The sequence below is a fragment of the Hipposideros armiger genome, unplaced genomic scaffold (assembly GCF_001890085.2).
Source record: "Hipposideros armiger isolate ML-2016 unplaced genomic scaffold, ASM189008v1 scaffold_347, whole genome shotgun sequence".
Classification (NCBI taxonomy): domain Eukaryota; kingdom Metazoa; phylum Chordata; class Mammalia; order Chiroptera; family Hipposideridae; genus Hipposideros; species Hipposideros armiger.
Window position 1 is genome coordinate 199309 of NW_017731697.1, and position 23733 is coordinate 223041.

The 23733-nt window shown below is 47.9% G+C and overlaps 2 protein-coding genes across 4 annotated transcripts in view; both read right to left on the reverse strand.

Moving 5' to 3' along the window:
* Positions 1-11613, reverse strand: part of PRSS38 (serine protease 38) — a 127828-nt gene extending 116215 nt beyond the window's left edge. The window contains exon 1 of the mRNA XM_019661415.1: positions 11538-11613. Within this exon, the coding sequence (XP_019516960.1) occupies positions 11538-11547 (10 nt within the window). The 5' untranslated portion in view covers positions 11548-11613. The remainder of the gene's footprint in view (positions 1-11537) is intronic.
* Positions 9943-23733, reverse strand: part of SNAP47 (synaptosome associated protein 47) — a 69399-nt gene continuing 55608 nt past the window's right edge. For all 3 annotated transcript variants that reach the window (XM_019661411.1, XM_019661410.1, XM_019661409.1), the window contains one exon: positions 9943-11701. In XM_019661411.1, the coding sequence (XP_019516956.1) occupies positions 11589-11701 (113 nt within the window). In that variant the 3' untranslated portion in view covers positions 9943-11588. The remainder of the gene's footprint in view (positions 11702-23733) is intronic.

Sequence of the window (23733 nt, forward strand, 5' to 3'; positions counted from 1 at the left end):
CCAGGAATGGAATGGGCTGCCCAGGAAAGATCTGTGGAGGACCCTCTTCTCTGATGGTGTGCATCCCCATGACAAACAGGAGACACACCAGGTTTTTGAGAATATTATATGAGCAGAAACACTGTCAGCTTAGACTGAAAGGGATTAAGTGAAAAAGGGCTTTTGGATTTCCAAAATTCCACAGACAGGAAATAGGCTGATAGAGCTACTGAGCTGCGGGCATGTTCTACACTTCAAGAAAAAGAAAGAATGACTCTGAGAGTGGAGTCCTGGGTACAAAGGGCAAAGTTTTGACTCAGAGTATTCTTCTCAGGCCTTGAAACCAAATGGAATTAGTCCTGCTCAGTTTTGACATTGCTTGAGCCCAGAGACTCCTTTCCTCCATCCTTCCCTTCCTCCTTTTTTTTTTTTTTTTGGTTTAAACTTTTTTCAGATTCACAGCAGAATTGAGTGGAAGGTGCAGAGATTTCGTATACTCCTTGTCTCCACATACACAGTGTCTGCCGCTATCAACATCCCGTATCATAGGGATACATTTGTTACAAAAATGAGCCTGCACTGATGCATCATTATCACCGAAAGTCCATTGTTTACATTAGGTTCAATCTTGATGTACATTCTATGGGTTTTGACAAATGTATCCACCACTACAGTGATACCATACAGAGTAGTTTCACTGCCCTAAAAATTCTGTGCTTCACCAACTCATCCTTTCCTCCCCTCAACCCCTGATCTTTTAAGGTCTCCATAGTTCTGCCTTTTCCAGAATGCCATATTGAAATCATACAGTATGTGACCTTCCCAGGTTGGCTCCTTTCAATTGTCATATGCATTTAAGGTTCCTCCATGTCTTTTCATGGCTCAATAGCTTATTTCTTTTTAGAACTGAATAATATCCATTTTTTGGATGTATCTCAGTTTATTAATTCATTCAGTCCTTTGGAAAACAGTTCTTTATCAGATGTGTCTTTTGCAAATAATTTCTCCCAGACTGTGGCTTGTTTTCTCATTGTCTTCAGTGTCTCTCGCAGAGCAGAAAATTTAAATTTTAATGAAGTCTAGTTTGTCAATTCTTTATTTCATGGATTGTGCCTTTAGTGTTCTATCTAAAAAGTCATAATCATACCCAACGTCATCTAGGTTTTCTCCTATGTTATCTTCTAGGAGTTTTATAGTTTTGTGTTTTAAATTTAGGCCTATGATCCATCTTGAGTTAATTTTTGTGAAGGATATAAGGTCTGTGTCTAGATGATGAGGATGATTACATGTGGGTGTCCAATTATTCCAGCACCATTTGTTGAAAGACTATCTTTGCTCTATTGTATTGCCGTTGCTGCTTTGTCAAAGATCAGTTGACTATATTTATGTGCGTCTACTTCTGGGCTACCTATTGTTTCATTGATCTATTTGTCTATTCTTTCACCAGTACCACACTGTCTTGATTACTATAGCTTTATAGTAGTAGTCTTGAAATCAGATAGTGTCAGTGCTCTGACTCTGTTCTTCTCATTCAATATTGAGTTGACTATTCCAGGTCTTTGGCTTGTTCATATCTATTTTAGAAACAGTTTGTTGATATCCACAGGATACCTCACTGGGCTTTTGATTGGGATTGCACTGAATCTATAGATTGAGTTGAGAAGAACTGACATCTGATAATATGAGTTTTCCTATTCATGAATATAGAATATTTATTTAGTCCTTTGATTTCTTTCATCAGAGTTTTATAGTTTTCCTATATAGCTCTTGTATATATTTTGTTATATTTCTACCTAAGTATTTCATTTTGGGGGGTGCTAATGTAAATGATATTGTTTTTAATTTCAAATTCCACATTTTCATTGATGATATAGAAAAGCTCTTGACTTTTGTGTATTAACATTGCACCCTGCAACCTTGCTAATCACTTGTTAGTTCCCACAGGGATTTTTGTTGATTTTTTTCAGATTTTATACGTAGACAATCAAGTCATTTGTTTCCTTCCCAGTGTATTTTTTATTTCCTTTTCTTGTCTTATTACATTAGCTAGGACTTTCTGTACGATGTTGAAAGAGATGGTGAGAAGGAACATCCTTGTCTTGTTCCTGATTTTAGTGAGGAAGCTTCCAGTTTCTCACCTTTAAGTATGATGTTAGCCGTAGATTTTTTTGTTTTGTTTTTTGTAGATGTTCTTTATGAAGTTGAGGAAGTTCCCCTCTGTTCCTAGTTTGCTGAAAAAAAATTTTTTTTATCATGAATAGCTGTTAGATTTTGTCAAGTGCTTTTTATGTATCTATTAATAAGATCTTGTGATTTTTCTGTGTTGACATGATGGGTTATGTTGATTTTTGAATGTCGAACTAACCTTGCATGCCTGTGATAAATCCCACTTGGTCATTGTGTATAATTATTTTATACATTGTTGGATTTGATTTGCTAATATTTTGTTGAGGATTTTTACATCTATGGTCATGTGAGATACTGGTCTGCAGTATTCTTATAATATCTTTGTCTGGTTTTGTATTAGGTTAATACTGGCCTTACAGAATGAGTTAGAAAGTATTCCTTCTCCTTTGATTTTCTGAAAGAGACTGGAGAATTAATATGAGTTATCCTCAAAAGTTTGGTAAAATTCACCAGTGAACGCACCTAGGCCTGGTGGTTTCTATTTGGGAAAATTAATAATTATTAATTCAATTTTTTAATAGATGCAGGCCTGTTCAGATTGTCTATTTTGTCTTATGTGAGTTTTAGCAGATTGTGTACTTCAAGGAGCTGGACCATTTCATCTAGGTTATCAAACTTGTGGGCATAGAGCTGTTCATAATATTCTTTAATTACCATTTTAATGTTTATTGGATCTGCTTATCGATAAGGTGATTTCCCCCCCTTTGTCTTCTTCCAAGATTTTTTCTTTATCTTTGATTTTCTGGTTTGAATATAATATGCCTAGGTGTACTTTTTTTGTTTTTGTTTTGGCATTTATCCTGCTTGGTGTACTCTGAGCTTCCTGGATCTGTGGTTTGGTGACTGACATTAATTTTGGGGAAATTCTCAGTCATTATTGCTTCAAATGGTCCTTCTGGTACTTTATGTCTTGCTTCTCCTCCTGGTCTTCCCTTTGCATGTATATGTCACCTTTTGTAGTTGTCCACAGTCCTTGGATACTGTTCTGGGTTTGTTGTGTGTGTTTTTTTTGTTTGTCTTGTTTCTTTTTGTATTTTCACTTTGGAAGTTTCTGTTGATATATCTTCAGGCTCACTTATTGTTCCCTCAGCCGTGTCCAATCTACTGAGTTCATCAAATGCATTTTTTTCATGTTTGTTACAGTCCTTTTGACCTCTGGCGTTTCTTTTCTTAGAATTTCCATCTCTCTGCTTACATTGTCCATCTGTTCTTGCATTTTGTCGACTTTATTCATTAGAGCTCTTAGCATATTAATCACAGTTGTTTTAAGTTCTGGTTTGATTGTTCCAACATCTCTGTATGTCTGGTACTGACGCTTGGCCTGTCTCTTCAAACTGTGTCTTGATATGTCTTGTAATTTCTTCTTGATAGGACATGTTTTGAGTAAAAGTAACTGCAGCAGATAGACCTTTAGTAATGTGGTGGTGAGAAGCATTTTATAGTCCAGTGATTAGTTCTCAGTATTTGTGGGCCTGTGCCCTGGGCTGTGACTGTCACATGTGCTCCTCACTCCTCCTTAGGTGGGACAAGAAAGTTAAAGGGGCTGGGATAGGTGTTTCCCTCCCAAGGTTGGTCAGGTTCTGGTGGAATTTCTCCGAGGACAGGCCTTGTTAAGAGATGCTCTGACGTATTTACAATGGCTACTTCTGCCCACACTCCACCTGAAGCGAGAGAGGGTTTTTCTTACATCTTCAGTGTGAAAACCTGGTGTGGCTCCTAGATGTAAAACTCACAAGAACATGTCCCTCACCAGTTTTTAACTCTCAGTCTTGTCCATACTGAGCCTCCAGCATTTGTCAGTTATAGTTCAGGTTTTCCTGCCCCAGCACTGATTCCCAAGGATATTTCTGCTTGTGGTTTTCTGCTCTGATGTGATTCTCTGGACTCCCTTTTCTCACCAATTTTGGAGGTTTGCTCTGTTGAAGAGCTGTTGATTTTCACTCTGTACAGCTTTTAACTTGTTAGGATGGAGTGCAACTCCCCAGCTCCTTCCATGTCAGAAGACAACAGGAACTCTGGAGCCCTGATTTCCATGTTGTTTCTCTTTGAAGTAGGATCAGGCTATCACTGTTATCACATGCCTGCTTGTCCCACCACTGTATTTTGGAAGCAGCTAATTTGTTTTCTGGTCTCAAGAGTCAGAGACAGAGAGGAATTCTGCTCCAGAATGGTCTATACTCTCACCGGTTCTGGATTTAGATGGAAGCTGATGACATTTAGATGAAATTTTGGACAAAGATCTCATGTGTAATGGTTGAGATTTTTGGAGATGCTGGGATGGAAAAATATATTTAAATGTGGGATGGATGTGAATTTGGCTGGAATAGGATTATCATAGGCACAACTGTTTCCCCCCAAAAGATATGTACAAATCCTAATTCCACGAACCAGAAATTGTGACCTTACTTGGAAAAAGTGTCTCTGCAGATGCACTAAGGTTCTTACGATGAAAAGACCATGAGGGGTTATCTGGTGGGCAGGAAGGTCCTGAGAACAGTGCAGAGTGATGGGTGGGCGATAGACCAGGTGGCAGCGAGACCCCACTCATGCTCTGAGGTATGCGCACAGTGAGGGGCAGGTGACCCCTCCCATGCTGGGAGGTTGGTGTTGATAAAAGTGAACTGGCATTTTAAGATGATTAACCATAGAGTTGGAAGGGCTATGGGTGGAGCTGGGCCCCTTAACTCTCCAGTACTGACTTCCTGTTAAACTTTGTGGTAACTTCCGGGGAAGGGATGCTAATAGAGAAGCCAACTTGGAATCGGGGCTTTTTGCATGTGTGTGGCCTGTTGGAGTGCTCGTCTGAAGTGTGCATTCACACACTACTGGGGTAACCTCGTTTCTTTTTCTTTTCCCGAATAAACCGTTTTGGTGGATTTTCTGGAGGGTTATTTTTGACTAGTCAACAGTGTACAGTGAGAACTGCGTGACAGCGAGTCCTCATCCATGGTGATGCTCCAGTGTTGGGCAGTGTGACAAGGCAGAGCTGAACAGGCAGAAGTGGGTGGGGCTGCAGGATCTAGAGGTCAGAGCTTGGACAGATGCAATGGAGTCTCTCCTCATGAGGGGCACAGTCCAGCAATGAACAAAGTGATGAGGCTGAAGGTTCCAGTACTTCTCTGATTTTGGTTTGTGCTGGAGAGATCAGGCTACCATGTGCTGCAGAGGGCGTCTCCATCTGCCCCCCTAGTTATTTATTGCCCCACCCGTCAGGGCAATATCCACGTGGACAAGCCCACTGGAAAGGAAAGTGTTCTGAGTTCAGCAGGAGGTTCCTGCCTCCATTAGGAAACCAATTTACTGTGAGCTCCTTTGTGGGGCCCCTCTGAGCCCTGGAGCAGACGGCAGCGTCTCATTCTCAGATGCAGCACTTACTGAGCATTGGGAATGGGCCCCAGGCTTGCTCTCTGACCCACTCCCATCTTCCAATATTCTTCATTCCCAGGAGGAGCATCTCAAAGCCTCCACTGTCCCCCATTTGCAACCAAACTGCACGCTGGAGTGTCTCTTCCACTGGAAAATGCAGCCCAAAGACCCCATGGGGCCGGGCTTTCTCGCTTGTTCTCCCCCCACTGTCTGGGAGACCTGCAGATGGCTGCTGCCCCTTTCCAGGGTCTGTCCCAGCGCCTGTGAGCAAGGGTCGGCCTAACCTCCCAGCACCAGTTGCATGTGCCAGGCATGGAAACAGAGTGGCTATTAGGATGGTGAGGCAGCTGGAGACCCGAAGGGCAGCAGCCTTGGGCTGTCTGTGCATGTCCTGGGACACCCGCTGGACCCTGACCCTCCTTTATGTCCAGCTGGGTCTCTGCACCCTACAACCATATCATGAACATACCTCTTCCCTCACCCTCAGGCCTGCTTGAGCAGAAGGGACAGTTGGGGGAAGTGAGTCGCCTGTCCCTCAGCCCAGTTCCTTCCCCAGGGTGACAGGAAGGGGTAGAGGTGAAGACAAGAAATGGTGAGTAAAATCCAAAGGGCCCTGAGGAGCGGATGCTGCTTCAGACCTGGTGGGACAATGTGCTGGAGGGTCATGTGGCGCCGGTACCCTTGGACTGTAGCAGTGAGTAACAGACTGGCTGCCACAGCTTCAGGGTACATTTATCCAAATCAGTGGGAGCCCCGGACATGTAGTCAGGCCCTCAGAGCAGTCTCAACTCCGTCCTGCTCGAAGCTCCCTGTGCTGCAGCCCAAGTCTCCCCGCCCTGGCCCAACAGCCTTCACTCTGCACACTGCACATGGTTCCCTGTGTGGCTGTCCCAAATGGCGGGTGGTGAGCAGCTCCTGGTGTCTGCGAATGGAGGGATGCCTTCCCCACTTCCCCTGCCGCCTGCTTCTTGCTGAGGAAGCTGAGAGATGGATGAGACGGAGTGGCCCTTCTGGGAAGGAGGACCATCCCATCCTTGCCTTCAGAAGAGCTGTTGCTGGAGGACCAGCCCTGTGGCTTTTCACTTTCAAAGTGAATCAGGGAAAACTGCCTCCTCAGCAAGCCCACTGATTTCCAAGTTTCCAGATGGGTGCCAAAAACTGGAACTATTATGTGGATGTGGAAATCAGTTGCAAATGTGAAAACGGACTACAATTTGTATTGTCTTTCAAGTTCTACTCAAGCCCATAGCTAATAATTAAACTGGCAGCAGCGAGATGGGAGGGAACTCCTCATGTGCAAGCCCAGTGGGGCCTCTGAGGTGCCTCCCGGTAACGTGGTCTCACACCAGGGTTGATGCCTCAAACAATACAGCTACCTCTAAGAGAGCATTCCATCAAACCCCAAAAACCAAACCAAAGCCCCCACCCCGACCTACTGCATACAGTCAAGTTTTTTGTGGTGTGTCTCTAGGATTGATTTTTGTTTTTTCTTTTCTCCTAAAATCTCTGTGTGTGCTGATTTGTGGAGTCCACAGAAAATCACTTGTGGAAACCTGCACTGGCCTTTTCTCATTTCACTCCCCCACGCCGCCCCATGCACCTCCTCGAAGCTCTGTCTTTGAGGAACAGAGCTCTGGACAGCTGAGCACAGCCAGGGAATGAGGTGGTGGGGCCTCCTGGCCGCAACCTTGGACTGGCTTTGGCACTGGCTGCAGTGTCATGCTGAGGGCTCAGGCCACTCCTGAGTCTGGGACCAAGGAGGGCTGTGAGTCGCCCTCCAGGACAGACAGCGCTGGACAACGGCAGCTTCAGCCTTGTAAGGAATACGCCCAGTAGGTAATTGGGCAGGCACTGCAGCCACTATGAAGCATTGTGGCTACTAGCTAGGGACCTGTTTGAACATTGAATGGTTGAAAGAAAATCAAAACAAGAACATTCTGTGACACATGAAACAACTGAAATTCTGATTTCACAGGTAGTTCTGCTGGAACACAGCACACCCATTTGCTCAAAAGTCCAGGCTGCCTTCATGTAAACAGTAGACCTCAGATGCTGTGACAGACACCACATGGCTCCAAAGATGAAGTAGTTACTACCTGTACTTACAGAAAGTCTGCTGACCCTTTCTCTAAACAAACAAAAGAACCAGCCCTTTCTGATGAAATATCCCAGCACTTTCATTTTGGTTCAATGTGGTCACAGCTGCATTTGATGTGGGCCTTGCACTGTGTCCACCTTCACATGGAGTGTAAACTGAGCTCACAGCATTATGTGTTTTAGGACCTGCAAACGCTTAGGGGGTGTAACCACTGACGAAATCCATTCCCATTAGTCACAGGTTAAAGGGCTGAGAGATTTTGGTGCAGGAATGAAGTACATGGAGAGCTTGACCTAACATGCAGACCAAATGTCAGCATCAGATGACAAGCTCCACATCAGGAAAGGGAAACGTAAAACTGAAGGCACCAGGGCCCTTGTCCAAACAGCCAGCTGATGACAATGACAACAGGCTTGCTGCAGCCCTTGTGCCAGTCTCCAGGTCTACTCACCTGATGTGACCCCTTGTTGTGAGCCTTCATGGCACTTACTATCTGAATGCTGAGGGTGGAAAGAGGTCGGCAGCTGCCTGCTCAGCTCCCTCCTCTGGTCCAGCATCAGAGCATCGAATGTCCATTCCACCTCAGGTCTTTCCCTGGGTCCCAGATGTAAGGCAAAGAGCGCACTCCGAGAGAGTAAGAGGTGAAGTTAGAGAACTGGGGGTGGGAGTAAAGAGTGGGTGGTTAGATCACCTAGGAGTCAGAAGTGCTACTATGGAAGTGGAGTCAGTGCACCTGGGAGGGAGCAGTGGGGGTGGAGTCAGGGCACCTGAGCAGGAGCAGTGAGGGTGGAGTCAGTGCACCTGGGTGGGAGGAATGGAGGTGGAGTCAGTGCACCTGGGAGGGAGCAGTGGGGGTGGAGTCAGGGCACCTGAGCAGGAGCAGTGAGGGTGGAGTCAGTGCACCTGGGTGGGAGGAATGGAGGTGGAGTCAGTGCACCTGGGAGGGAGCAGTGGGGGTGGAGTCAGGGCACCTGAGCAGGAGCAGTGAGGGTGGAGTCAGTGCACCTGGGTGGGAGGAATGGAGGTGGAGTCAGTGCACCTGGGAGGGAGCAGTGAGGGGTGTAGGTGAGCATGGGGTGAGGAACAGTGGGCTGTGTGAGTTCTTGTTTTCATCTGGTTCTTGGGGCTTTCACCTCAACTGGCAACTAACAGCTGGTTTAAATAGGTAGGTTTCTGTGCTTTGCACTCCAGTCACAAACTCAATTTGGCAGATGGATTTTCTGCTCCTGGAAGGCTTTATTTAAGATGTAAAAAGTTCACTGTGGGGCCAAAGTTAAAAAAATAGCATATGATTCTTGCTGGCTTTTTTTACATTTTCTAAGTCTCCACATAAACAGGCCATAATCTCTATCAGTTATTGGTGGGAGAGGAAAGGTAGGATAAGCTTCCAGGGGTATATTTTGGGTCCCATGCACCTTCATGCCAGTGTCTGGGGTTTATGCTCACAGAGGGGGTGCCGGCAGTCCTGGCCCCCAATTCCAGAAACATGTCAGCATCCGAGTTGTGTGCAGCCCGATGCCACGTGGGCGTTGGGCAGTACCCGTTTCAGAACAAGCAGATGCCAAACTGCCCTGCGGGCTGAGTGGGGCTCCCAACAAGCACCCTCCTAGGTAGGGCAGGTTTGTTGTCAATTCCCCTGTTCACGGCTTTCCAGGGCCAGACATGGAGAGGGAGCAGGTGTGATGGCAGAAAGTCACCTGGCCTGTGGCTCCCCACAGCCTGCTTATTAGAAACAGCTGGGGAGCTTGTATACCCCCGAGATTCTGATGGAGGGGCTGGGGGTCACTGCATGTGTGTGTGTGTATTTTCTAAGTCCCCAAGTGGGGGTGCGGGAGGGGTGTGTGTGTGTGTGTGTGTGTGTGTGTGTATGTGTGTGTGTGTGTGTTTTCTGAGTCCCTGGGGAGCCCAGCATGTGGCAGAAGGTGAGAACCATGCTCCTCCTGAGCTGCTGTGAGGAGCTTAAGTGTCTGGGCACAGCCTGCCCTTTACACTCACCTTGTGCTGCCCAGAGCACGAGCTGCCTTTCCTCCACTGTGACTCCAAGCTCCATGAGAACACCATCCAGCTGCCAACGCCTCCGGGCACAGTGTGAGTTCTCAATAACTCACACTACACACAATAACTACACATCCGCTGTGCCATCCCTGCCTCATCACCAGCATTGAGCACGTGGGGGAGGGGCTACACGGGGCCCAGAACCCCTCCAAGAGCCCCATCACTCAGTGTGCAGGAAGGGTCAGGGGCAACTGTTCACACGCCTGCATTAGAGTAAGGACCTTGGAGGTTGGTATATACAAACCAAGTAAGACACGTAGAGACCAGGAGTTTAATTTACCAAATTAAAGAAAGGAAAGGACATGAAGACCCTCATGGAAGTTACTTCCCATGTGTTCTTGGAGCAGCTCAGCTCCCATAAGACAGGCATACCTGGGCAACCTGAACTCCACTCCCACTAGGAACCTCAGAACGTGGCCTTATGTGAAAGTGGGGTCTCTGCACATGTAATCAAGGTAAGGACGGAGATGAGACGACCCTGGATTAGGCGGGCCCTGAATCCAATGACAGGAGTCCTTACAGAGAAAAGAAGGGGAGATCTGAGACACAGACATGGGGAGCCGGCCATGTGAGGATGGAGGCAGAGGTGGGGTGATGTGGCCACAAGCCCAGGGACACCTGGGGCACCACCAGCTGGAAGAGGCAGGAAGGACTGTCCCCTGGAGCCTCTGAGGGAGTGTGGCCCTACGACACCCTGATCTTGGACTTCTGGCTCCAGACCTGGAGAGCACATTGCTGTTGTCGCATTTCTCTATTTGTGGTACTTTGTTAGGGCAGCCCAGAAATCTAACACTGCACCTGTGCACTCAACCTTAACCCCCACAGGATCCCGAACACAAGTGTGCAGCGCGGGACCCACAGGCGCCTTCCCAGCAGCTGGAGGAAAGGTGCCTCAAAGTAACACCGCCTGAGGTCTAAGGGGGACGCTATTTCAAAGTAGTCTGGGGGTTGCCTGTTGTGGGAAGGGAACAGGGTCTCCCACTTCACTTTCCCCTCATCCTCCAGAGGGGCCTTCTCAGAGACCTAAAACCAAGCAAAAAGCAGCAATGTGTATCTTCAAAAAATATCCTGACACTAGCATTTCTTTTGTTTCTGGATAGAAATGAGGCCGTAAGAGCAACACTTTTTAAACAAGTGCAGTACTATTTTCACATTTGGCTACAAACTGGGCAGTGAAATTATATTTCAGGTGTTTATATGATGACCTCAAGGTATACTAGCCTCCTAGCTTCAGTTAGAAAATTACAACAGAACCAAAAAGAATCCAGCCTGTCCACCAGAGAGCTGGTACAAGTGGAGGCGTGGGTGTGCGCAGAATGGCCCCAGGAGCAGGCTGAGGCCACACGTGGTCCCCGGGGCGGGCCTTTGTCCATGCAGGCTGGGCAGTGTGTCAGAAATAAGCAGGCTTCTCTCACAGAGACTTAAGCCTTCTTTCTATGCTTAGCAAGAATGGGAAAGGAAGTGCAGCTACCTGTCATGCTGGAGACCTGGGAGGGGCCATACGAAGCTGTCACTGAGTGCTGGGTGAAGCCCATCCTCTGGATGACTGCTTGGTGGGGCTCAGCCCCATGTTTGAGCGTGTGGGTCCTCTTGACTCCCCAGCAGCCCGAGAGGGCCTAGGGGTGGGGTAGGGACAGGACACTGCTTGCTTTCTGCAGGCGGGGCTGCTCCCCGGCAGCTCCCTGCCTGGTGACCCCAGTGGCTGCCTGCGGCCTTCACAACAGCCTTTGGTCCTGAGGCGGTGCGCCTCCTGGGGCCCTGGGAATGATGCCCTATGGTCTTCACCTCAAGGAAGCAAGCAGGGGATGAGGACAACGTGCTGAGAGAAGGGATTCTCATAAAAAACAGTCACCTCTAAACATTCTTGTCCTAGGTCAGCTTCTTCATTCGTCGATTCTGCTTGTCAATGGTTACGGTTGTCCGGTCCACAGCAGTGGCAATGTCGTCCAGGGCCTCGTCCTGTCTCTCCAGCTCCGTCTGGGAATCCAAGGCAAGACCCTTCAGCTTCCTCAGGATCTGTGAGAGAAGCACAAAGATGGAACAGGCTGCCTTTTCTTAAACTCTCCAAAACAGACAGCATTTCTTTCCATCATTCTTACAATACCTAAGGAATTCTGTGAGTCAGGGGTGATGAACGCTGTGCTCACAACGCAGCCCAGAGCCACAGCGTGGGTCAGGGTCCAGGCTGGCTGGTGACTGGAGAGCTGTCGGGAGGTGGTGTGCTTGCCCAGCCCACTCCAGGCCACAGGCGGTAGGCTGACCATGAGTCCCTGCTGTTCCAACCCATGGTTTGCTGTGTCTCTGATGCCTTACCACATCCATGAGGAATTCCGGCCACAGCAGTGGGGCGGCTGGCACAGGAGAAGCCATGATCTGGGGCCAACACTGGGATCTGAGTCCTAGCTCCTGCCCACTTGTGGTTTTCATTACCTGCCTGTACCCAGGTGCCCAATTGCAGACTGAAGCTCAGAAACACTATCCAAGAAGGAAAGCAAAACTCTTTTCTTGTATGTTTGAAATATTTCACATATAAGTACAAAAGGCAGAACAAAACACAGCACAAATAACCCAAAGCACACCACATGGCACCCTGGGCACAAGAAACGCGGGGAGCCGACCAGGAAGCACAGAGCCTGGGGCTCCAGGAGATGGGAACCGGACTGGGATATGGTCACATGGAGGGCACAGAAATGCCACAAGCCACAGCAATGCTGTAGGGGAGGCCGGCAGGCACCAGCGGGCTAGAGGCCGCTCCAGCGGGGCCAAGTAGAGGAAGCAACCAGGCTGGATGGCAGCCCCTCCCCCACTCCTGTGACTCATGTCATCCTTCATATAGTTTCCTAAACCAGTAAGAGCAGCCGTTTTATGGCAAGTCTACTGAGACTAATTGCATTGTGAAATGTACTTTAACTACATTCTTACTGAGCCTGGGTTGAAAAATTTAATATCCTCAAGTTGACAAAAATGAATGGTTTTGAGAAAAATCTTAATGACCAAGGACTTGCAATACATGTTAATGCCTCTTTTAGGGAAAGTTTCAGATCGCTGGTTAGGTCGAGAAGCAGGAAATGCAGCATTGAATCATCACGAAGAGCCCGCGAACTCTGTTATTCACTCACAGGGGATTGGCCCACCTACAGATCCGTTCAAAGTCCCTTGTCACGTGGGGATGAATGTCAGCAGTGAAGAGCCTGGGCAACGACCCCAGAGGAACCCAAGTCCAATCTACTGATAATGTATCGCCCCACAAGGAGGTCCCACCAGGTGGCCGTGGCAATGCTACCATGTGGGGGAGCAGAGTGACCTCACCCGTGTGGTGTCAGAAGGCAGGACAGCACCTGTGCAGTCAGATGGCAGCTCTGCACTTCGAATCAGAGGGAATGCCTGACACCTGGCCACCACCCACTGCTTGGGGGAGCAGCTTCGTCTGATTAACAAGAAACAGAATAAAGGCAGGATGTCAGCCAGGAGGATAATATAAGATCATCTCCTTCTCCAGGAACGATGAGGCTCAAATGAGATCACAAATGTGAACAAGCTGTGAAAACTGTAAAGTGCTATGTGAGGGGCTGCTGCCAAGTCTCAGAAAGCTCGGACTGCAGGGGCCCAGCGCCATCCCCCTCTGTGGAGGGGACAGAGGTGAAGAGAGGTCGGCCACACACGGTCACACACCAGTTGGTAGCAGAGGCAGGACTCACCCCACACCTCTCTCCAAACACGGCATCATCACTGGGTCTTCATCATGAGACATGCGTGAATCGTGACCCAAGTCAGCAAGCTCAGTCGCCACCTTTCTGCGCCTCTGGGAGTTGGTGGAAACTCCATCAGTTGAGTCACTTGAAAAGCTGGATGGTACTCTGGAAAGTACGCCGTGGGGTCAGCCGGCTCTGGAGGGGCCAGACTGGATGACCTCACACAGGAGGTCTTTCCATCTCTCTCATTCCTATGATCTCACACGGCTGAGGCCCAAACAGCAGAATAAAAGTCAGCGCTTACCACCACGTCAGGCAGGCCCTTCCATGCCATTTTCTCTGGCCAATATTCCCTCCTAACTTATGCCCATTTTTAGTGTGACAATAAGGCCATTCCACCAGGGGCTCACACAAAACATCCCCTGGAAGACTGGCCTTTGCCACATACCTGTACCCGATGTGACATCCCCGAGGTCTTTCTCCTGCGTCAAGTGACTAGGCTGCACAGACCCCTGAGGCTCTCTCTGCATCCTCTATAACCCTGTCAATCATGTCAAAATGTGGTCAAGTTCATTTCCAGTTAAACAGTCTTTCAGGAGCACCAGGCCTCAGACTGTAAACAGTCACCCTCAGGCAGTGCTGATGGCAAAGACAGGTTCTCAGCAGGAAGCCGCTGTTCCCTTCAGCGCAGGTCAGGAAACAGAACTTGGAGAAAGTCCCCTGAAACCCAAATCCAGACCAAGACCTGTTGGATGAGCATTGGTGATATGGTGGTGCCTGCGCTCTGCTTCCTTCCATCCCAACACCCACACTCGCACAGAGAATGAAAGTTGGGTTAAAGTGTGTACAGGTTTGTGTTGTGTCATACTAGATGAGGCTGAGTTACGGGGCCCCTGCAAAGTGCCCTAACTGATTTTCTTGATTAATCCTCAAACTCGCTCTGCTTCATACACCAGGCAAAGGGGGCTGGGTGACTTGCCTGGCTCCTAAGCTCCCACGGTGCATCTCCCGGAGTGGCCCAAAGATAACAGATGTCATGGCGCAATGACTCAGAGGTCACATCACTAGGATACTGAGAGAAATTGCAAATGTCCCTTAAAAAATGGCAAAAAGGCTACCACCAGGGATTCGCAAGTCATTCACACACCAAGGGAGGCTGGGACCCAGGGTTGTGCCAGCTCTTAGAGCCCTTGGAGTCTGTGGCAAGATGTCCAGTGTAGGGAGAGCCTACACTTGTAATTTTTAATTTTCTAATACAATTTAAAAAGTAAAAAATGATAAGTATAATTAATTTTAATATAGATTGTATTTAACTCAATCTACCCCAAATATTATCATTTGAACATGAAATCAATATAAACAATTGCTAATGAGATATTTTATATTCTTTTTTTTATGTGAAGTCCTAGCAAGCTTGTATGAATGTTATACTTACAGCACATCTCAACTTGGACCACCCACTTTTCAAGTGCTCAGTAGCCACATGTAGCATAGGACCACATGGCTACGTGACAGCACTCCCATCAAGGGTCACTTTCCGTGACAGTCCCTGAGTGTCCTACACCTTCCTAAGGAGAATGAATTGACTCCCTCTTTCCCAGTCTACAGGTAAACAGTGGTAAAAGCAAGAATACCTACATTCCTGAGTCCATGATTAATAAGCACCTAACAAGTGGCACATACAACTTTTTATGTGAGCAAGAACAGCTGACATGCCTACAGAAGTTGAGCATTTCACTGAGTACATAGTCCAAACAAGGGCTGGTTCCTGCTGAACATTTTGATTTCGGAAAAGTCTGTTCAAGAAGATGGCCTGAACAACAACACTCACTACCCCGTGCAGTCTGCTGAGACCTTGCGTGGGTCTACCAACAGTGTACTTGACATTAATCCTGCAAAAATACAAGAGAGATCTTCATGGCTACTAAGTGTGCAGACACAATTACTGAGCAAATCTCCAGATCACTAGAACTGTGTCTTTTTCCTTTAAGAAAGGGATTGAAGTAATTAAATGGCATCGTGTGCATTCCATATAACATGGGATGGAAAGAATGGAGAATATGAAGTCTGGCCAAACCTTAAAAACAGTTGTTACTTCTGTGGACCAGCATGACAAGCTGTCTAGTCATCAACAGATGACACTGCCAGCCTCTGAAATATCAACTGGCCTCTCAGATGAGCCCTCACTGGGCTTCGAGTCAAAGAGCAGGCTCTAAGTGGGCTCTTCTCCGAGTCCCTGCTACACTGATAAATAAACCCAGGAGCCTTCTCAACAGCCACATTCGCACTTACTTAGAAAGTACCTGATAAAAGTGCATTGAGTTTTACAAGAAACTAGCTTTTATAAATCCAAAGAACTACACAGTGCACTTGGCACAGGAAGACATGAAAGCACGTGTGCTTGTATCACCTGGGCACAGAACCATGAGGAAGCTCGGGGACATTGGTGTTCTTCAGCTCAGAGGGTCACAGGCGCCCCAAAGAGCCAGCACTGGAGGCTCGGTCCCACAGGCAGGTGCTGGACTCACTCACCAGCGTCAGTGACTGGGAAGGGGACAGCCATGATCACTCAGGCAGGAAGCGGGAGGCACCACATGTTCCCCAGGACAGAGCAGATATTGCTGTCCTCTCTGAAAGGAAAGACCCTCTCCTCCAGCCACACACTACGGTGCCTCCAGGCCCCAACACCACAGATCTCAGGACTGTCTGGGTTGACACAAGAGTGGACAATTCAGCCTTCCAACCACTTCTATTTTGTTTATAAAAACAGGAAATAAATTACAGAAAAATAGCTCATCCAGCAGTGTAGATCCGCTTACGAAAACAGATGTGTTTAAATGTTTGTGCCTCACCTCAGCCATCAGGATCCCAAGCTCTACTGTGAGCTGTGTCTTCAAGGGGGCCCTGAAACGTCAGTGTCACTGGAGAAAGGGAGGGACATGGTACAAAGAAGTACAGGCCTTGATGTTTCCAAAACGTTTGTAAAATTCTAGTTGTTGTCTCAACATATAGTCAGGGAAAAAAAAAAAAGTTTCACTTTACCTCATGATAAAACTCCAGGATTCAGAGTATTACTATATTAACATTAAGCACCTCAAGTGAGTTTAGTATTAGCTGGACTGTCTGTCCTCATCTCATTATTAAGCTGACTCACTGCAAAACTGTGAATTTTCTTGCAGTGAGAAATTAGCAACCATTTAAGAACAGAGCTGGGATAAATCAAGCTGTCTGCAACTCCAAATAGTTCTACCAGTTGGGGCCATTAATATGCTACAGAGAAGGTAAAGAGGGAAAAATTGGCTTCCAGCACAGCCAAAGCTCTGGTGGCTGTAAAGAACATTCTAGGCTACAATCTGTCACATTCAGCACTCACAGACCACCCCCGCGTAGTCCCGCGCCCCCCTTCCCAGTCCCCTCTGCTGCATTCCTGGGGCCCACCACAGGGTTCTCTTCTAGGGGACCCTGTGCACTCCCTTCCTCACGCCCCCCTCAGTGCAGAGGGCGGAGGAGCTGAGCATAAACCCGTCTGACACACCAGGGCTGAGTCCACACAGCAGGGGCCGGTCAGCCCTCAATTACCAATGGTCCAGACAGGGAAAGCACAGGTGAGCACCTACCAGGACCAGAGGATCCTAAACAGCTTTCCATGATGAGAACCAGTATTTTAAAAGAGCCAAAAAATGCCCACTAAGTGAGACACTCAATTAACTGAAGGTCCCTCTTACGTGTGGGAGGAAATGCCTCCTTCAGTGGGGCGATTCTGAGTATGAAAGAAAACGGAAAATGCATTAAGTTTGTGGCTCTTTAGAGTTGACAGGGTCATATCCAGTCAAAGCCCCACTAGCACGTTTTGTCTGCAGCTCATTAAACAATGTGCCCTAACTCTGCCCCAGAGTTTAGGCCTCCTCCTCACCTCATCCCTATGCAAACCTCGAGGAGGGACCCTATCCTGTGAAACGCAACAGAAACACTGGGGAAGCGCAGTGCGCAGTTTGCTGAAGGCCAAACGGCTAACAGGCAAAGACACTCACTGTCCACCTAAAGCCAAGTTCCAACGACCAATCCCCAGCCCTCATGCTACAGACGGGGCAGACAGACATATGCTGCTGAGGCCACGTGGCCAAGCAGCCTGCCAACACTGGCTCATGCATTTGGTCCAGTTCCACACTTAAAACCACACAAACTGACTTCCTAGCCTAAACCCCAAACCACCTAATACCTGCTTTTTATAAAAGTTAATAAAACGATGTCAGTAATGGGTAAGACATCCAGACAGAAGAGCAGTAAGGAAACAGAGGACTTGAACAATGCTCTACACCAACTGGACCTAACATATGTATACAGAACACACACCCACCTCAGCAGAACACGCACCCCTCTTGGGAGCACACAGAACATCTCCAGGATAGACCACACGGCAGGTCACAAAACGAGCCTCAGACATAAAAAGACTGAAGCAATAGAAAGTACCTTCTCTGGTCACAGTGGGATGAAACTAGAAATTTGGAAAACTAGAAAATTCACAAATACGTATAAATTAACACACTCAACCAATGGGTCAAAGAGAGAAATCAGTAAAATTCTTTGAGAGAAATGAAAACACACTAAAATACTAGCAAGCCAAATCCAGGGATTTACCCCAGAATATAAAGGTGGTTCAATGTAACAAAATCAATTGATGTAATAAACCACAGTACTGGAACAAGGATAAAAACACCACAATTGATGCGGAAAAGGCACTGACAACATCTTTTCATGATAAAGACACTCAGAAGACTAGAACTAGAGCTTCTTCATGAACCTCAGTAAAAACTCTGGACACCCAATGCTTAGTGAAGCCACCCGGCTGGTGAACACACTGATGTGCCAGGAGGGTGATGCACCACTTCCACAGGGGAGGGTACCAAGCTCTGTGTATGCTCCCGCCCCCCAGACCTGGCCCCATGTATCTCTTCATCTGGCTGTTCCTGATTTGCATCCTTTATCATCATAACTACAGTGAGTTCTGTGAGTCATCGTCCTGAACTATCAAACCTGAGAGGGGTCATGGGAACCCCTCAGATTTGTAGCCAGTTAGTCAGAAGTGCAGGTGGCCTGGGGACCCCAATGCGGCTGGTGTCTCAAGGAGGGGCAGTCCTGTTGGGGAAAAGGCCCTTTAACTTGTGGGGTCTGTGATAACAGTGGGTGGTTAGTGCCAGAACTGAGCAGCAGTACACCAGTTGGGCTTCATGTCAGAACTGCATCAAAGGACATTATCAAGGAAGTCAAAAGACAACCTAAAGAATGGGACAAGTATGTGCAAATTACAGATCTGATAAGGGTTTAATATCTAGACTACAACTACTCATACAACTTAAACAAAAAGACAAGCAACCAATTAATAAATGGGAAAAGAACTGAATAGACATTTCTCCAAAGACCAATAAGCCCATGATCATTAGTCATCAGGGATGTGCAAGTCAAAACCACAATGAGACAGCTCTTCACATCTACCAGGATGGCTAGAATCATTTGAAAATTTTCAAAAGGGAAAAGAAGTGTTGGCAAGGATGCGAAAAAACTGGAATCTTCATACATGGCTGGTGGGAACAGAAAAGGATACAGCCACCATTGTAAACAGTTTGGCAGTTCCTCAAAAAGCTTAACACAGAATTACCCTGAGACTAGGCAATTCCACTCATAGAAATATGTCCCAAAGATCTGAAAGCAGGACTCAAACAGACATGAATGTGGATGTCCATGGCAGCATTGTCACAAGAACCAGAGGTGAAAGCAACCCAGTGTCTACCAACAGATACCGTATTTCCCCCATGTATAAGACATACCTTAATTTTGGGGCCTGAAATGTGAAAAAAATGTATTACATAAAGTTATTGAACTCAAGTTTTATTCATAATAAAATTCATACAATTCCTCATCACTTGCGGGAAATCCAGGTAAAAAAATCTACAACCACTGTATAAGACGCATCCAGTTTTCAGACCCCAAATTTTTCGAAAATGGGTATGTTTTATACATGGGGAAATACAGTAAATGGATAAACAAAATGTGGTCCATCACTCAACAGAGTATTCTTCACCCCAGAAAAGGAAGGAAGTACCAATTCATGCTACAAAATACATCATGCTAAGTGAAAAAAGCCAGACACACAGGACCAATATGTGGTTCCACTTAGAGGAGGTTCCTACACAGGGCAGATTCAGAGACGAGAGATTAGAGGATCAAAGGGGCTAGAGGGAGGTCGGTACAGAGTTTCTGCCTGGGGTGATGAAACAGTTTTGGAAATGGATGGTGGAGATGGTCGCACCACATTTTGAATGTAAGTAATGCCACTGAACTGTACACTTAAAAATAGTTAAAATGGCAAAATTTGTATTATATATATTTTACCAAAATAAAAACATGGTTATAATATATATAACATATATAATCTTCCACAGTGAGGCACTCAGTAACACAATTATCAGGGTCACTGAAGACTTGAGGGTCACTGAAATGCTGACTGAGAAGACAGGACAATGTTCTGTCCTTCCAATCAGAATGCCAGAGCCTATTTCCTGTCCCCACATCCCACCCGCTGCACAGACACGCAGCTGTTCCAGGAGACACTCACTGCAATGCTGGCACGTTCTGGAATCTGGGACAGTGGAAGAGACAGAGCGTGTGCCTGGGACTCATGTGCACGAGCATCTGGACCAGAGGGCAGACGCCCCCTCCATGCAGCCCAGGGTTAGCTGTGGCTTCTGTGCAAGGGAGGTCCCGTGCGCCTGCACAACCCTCTGTTTGCTACAGGGGACACACAGCCACATACCCGGACGGGCCCTCCTACTCCGAACAACCACCACCACAAACTACATGGGCCTGTGCTAGAGAGGTGCCCAGCCAGGGCTGCTGCAGGCCCTCCCATGGGGAGTCTGAGGGCTCCCCAGCCCGGCACGCCTCTTCCTAATGCGTCGTCCTGGAGTGTGGCCTGGTCTGCCACACAGCTGATGCAAGGATCACGGATACCCTGCTTGTCACTGTGTGACTGTGCACTGAGTTATCACTAAACCAGGGATAAATCGTTCACTGTTCAGACATTTATTTGGGGCTGAAGAACACTGGTTAAATATAATTCTCTTACATAGATCAGGCCTATAAGAAATGACTGATTTTTTTTTTTCGTGACTATGAGAGGAGACCGATGAATAAGGACCAGTTTCAATACCAGGTAACAGAGAAGAGGGGAAAAAGACCAGGACCGTAGTCACTGAAGGTGAAATGCACTGTATAATTTCTAAAAAAGAAGGAAAAGGTCATGAATTTCTTAAGACGGTTTCACACAGGGAGCCGCAGCAGCCTTTGTGCCCTAGAATCTTTTCAGTAAGTTCCTGTGAGTTGCTGACGGCGGTTCTGGGTGGGACATCACTCCGCACAGCAAGCAGAGCCCAACTCCGCCTTCACCCATGGCCCCCCACAAGCGGCAGGGCTGCCTTTGCAGTTCAAGACTTCTCCTCACACCAGCCCACCAGTTGACCACCTTTTCCAGTGAACCGACTTTTTGACTGAACTGAATGTATCACCTCAGTTTTTCTTTTAATTTTTGTGTTTTGTGGTTATTGTTTATAAAGACATCAGATACAGCAGGCAGACTAAAATCCCTAATATAATCAAACAGAAAGTTCAAAACTATGACCTAAGAACATCCTATGAGTCCACACTGCAACCTCTTTACCGGGAATGACAAGGCATCAGCTCAGGTCTCCTGTTGTTGCTGTTCCCCGGACTGGACCCTCCATGGCAAACCCACCGCCGACCTGCAAACCCCTTGGGTGCAAGGCTGCCCCGCACATCAGACCTCCACACCAGACAGACTCACGCTGGCTCTTAGCTGGCTCCTTCTTGGTGAAAGAGGGAGGCAGGAGGAAAACAAACCGAACACAGGACAAGGCACAAAAGCGGAGGTTCAAAAATTCTGAAGAAAATGTCCATGGAACCAAGATGCCCTCAGGGAAAAGACAAGTGTCACTTTGTTTTGTCATCTCCAAACTCCGCGTCAAGTCTGTGACAGCCACAGCCTTCGTAACAAAGAGCAGCAGTTCCAAGGGAGGCAGGAAAATTGGCCCATCCCACATTAGAAGGGAGTCAGGGCGTTTTGCCAAGCCCATCCTGGCGAAGCCAGTGCTGTTCGGCCCCCACAGCCTGCCCTACCGCAGTTACGCAGATTGGCCACCGGCTGCAGCCCGAGGGCAGGGGTGGGTCGACATGGGGCCGCAGGCACAGCCGGACTCACGCACATGCTGTGAGGAGTGTGGGCCTCTGGGGAAATCAGGTGCACCTTCTCTCAGCACCAAATGCAGTTTAAGTCACCAAGACCCATTTCCACATAATGACTTTAATAGCATCTGCGACAGAAACCACAGCTGAAATGGAGTGCTCTTATATTTTGTTCTCCCCAGAAATTTAACCCTTTCCTACACATGCTTGAGCTTCACTGCACAGTGAAAAATTTCTTCTTTAAACAGGAAATGTGACTGACCTCAGGGAGAGCATCTTTTGTGAAACTAGGTTCTCCCTGCAGAAGGGAGGGTGAGGCGGGCACCGGTAGGGATCTGGGTCCCACTTCACGGGTCACCACTTCTCCGCCCTGAAGCCAGAGTCCTGACTGTTGGCGGCTTCTGTTCCCAGCACGAACACCACAGGCTAAGACTTGTTGACAATAGTCAGGACCAGTCACACTGACACCCACTCTCAAGGGAAGAATGGCGACCTCAGCAGTCACAGCCGTGGGTGCACACATCTCGACCTCTCCCATCCCCTCAATGGCTCTTAGGGGCAAGGCCCTCTCAAACTGCATGGCCACCTCCAGAATAAACAGATAAAATTCCCTCATTTCCCATCACAAAGCTGTGTTCCTGCCTCAACCTCAGTCTCAGCACAGCCATGGGGCCCAGAAAAGCAGGCCTCAGTCACATCACCTTCGCACACGCGCGCGCGCGTGTGTGTGTGTGTGTGTGTGTGTGTGTGTGTGTGTTAGGGGTGGGGGCGTCCCAGGTTGCCCTGAGGTGGATGCTCTTTCATCCACTCTCAGGAGAATGGGTACGTTAGCCTTTATAGGACGGTGGGTGCTCAAGCTCCAAAGCAGACAAGATCCTCGTGTTCTGGAGGCAATTAAGAACCTGCTGCATTTGCTAGCAGCTAGACAGCGTTACTGTCATTACAAAAAGTGACTAATTAAGATAAGGAGGAAAAAGTGACAAATCATGTACATTTAAAATACCCCAGGGCCGGCTGAGTGGCGCGTTGGTTAAGAACTGGCTTGGGACGCCAGAGGGCCCCGGTTCGGATCCCACATATGAGGGCCAGTGACACTGCCCTCCACAGCTAAGATGCTGAACAACAGCTCAACCTGGAGCTGGGCTGCTGTGAGTCGCCGGCGACGGCGTAGGCTGCAGCCCCTGCTGCAGTGGGTTGCCATGGGCTACCGTATGTAGCCAGCAGCCAGCGTGAGCTGCCAGCAGCCGCTGAGCGGCCATCTAGAAGCCAGCGACTGATCTGCCTCACCCAGGAAGAGCACAATGATGGTGCCACCTTGGGCCAGTGAAGCAACATCCTCCACAATTAGACTGAAGAACAAAACGACAGCAACTTGTCTGTTCCCCTTCCCCCAATTCCCCAGTACTGTTCCCATCCCCCCAATTCCCCAATAAAAAAAAATCTTAAAAAAAAAAAATACCCCATAGTTGGGCCGGCCAAGTGGCGCGTTGGTTAAGAGCTGGCTTGGGACGCCAGCTCTGAGCAGCAGGGCTCCAGTTTGGATCCCACAAGAGGGCCAGTGATGCTGCGCCCTCTACAGCTAAGATGGTGAACCACAGCTCGACCTGGAACTGGGCTGCCATGAGTTGCCGGTGACAGCGTAGGCTGCCGTAAAGCTACTGTGAGTGGCTGGCAGCCAGCGTGAGCAGCCGCCAGCCGGCGTGAGCTGCCAAGAGCTGCTGTGAGCGGCCGTCCAGTGGCCAGCGACCGATCTGCCTCACCCGGGAAGAGCGCAATGATCATGATACCAACATGGGCCAGTGAAGCGACGTCCTCTACAACTAGACTGAAGAACAAGAGGACAGCAACTTATCTGTTCCCCTCTCCCAATTCCCCAATGAAATCTTAAAAAATATAATAATAATAAATAAAAATTTAAAAAAATACCCCACAGCAAAGATGAGCACTTTTTTCCCCCAAAAGGAAAGGGCTCAGTGTAAGGGTTTGCCTAGGCAGACACACAGAAAATAGGCTCACAGGTGACACTGATGGAACGCGGAGGCACCAGGAAACCAGGCACTCCAAAGCATCCTGATGATGCCTTAGAGCTACGAACTGACC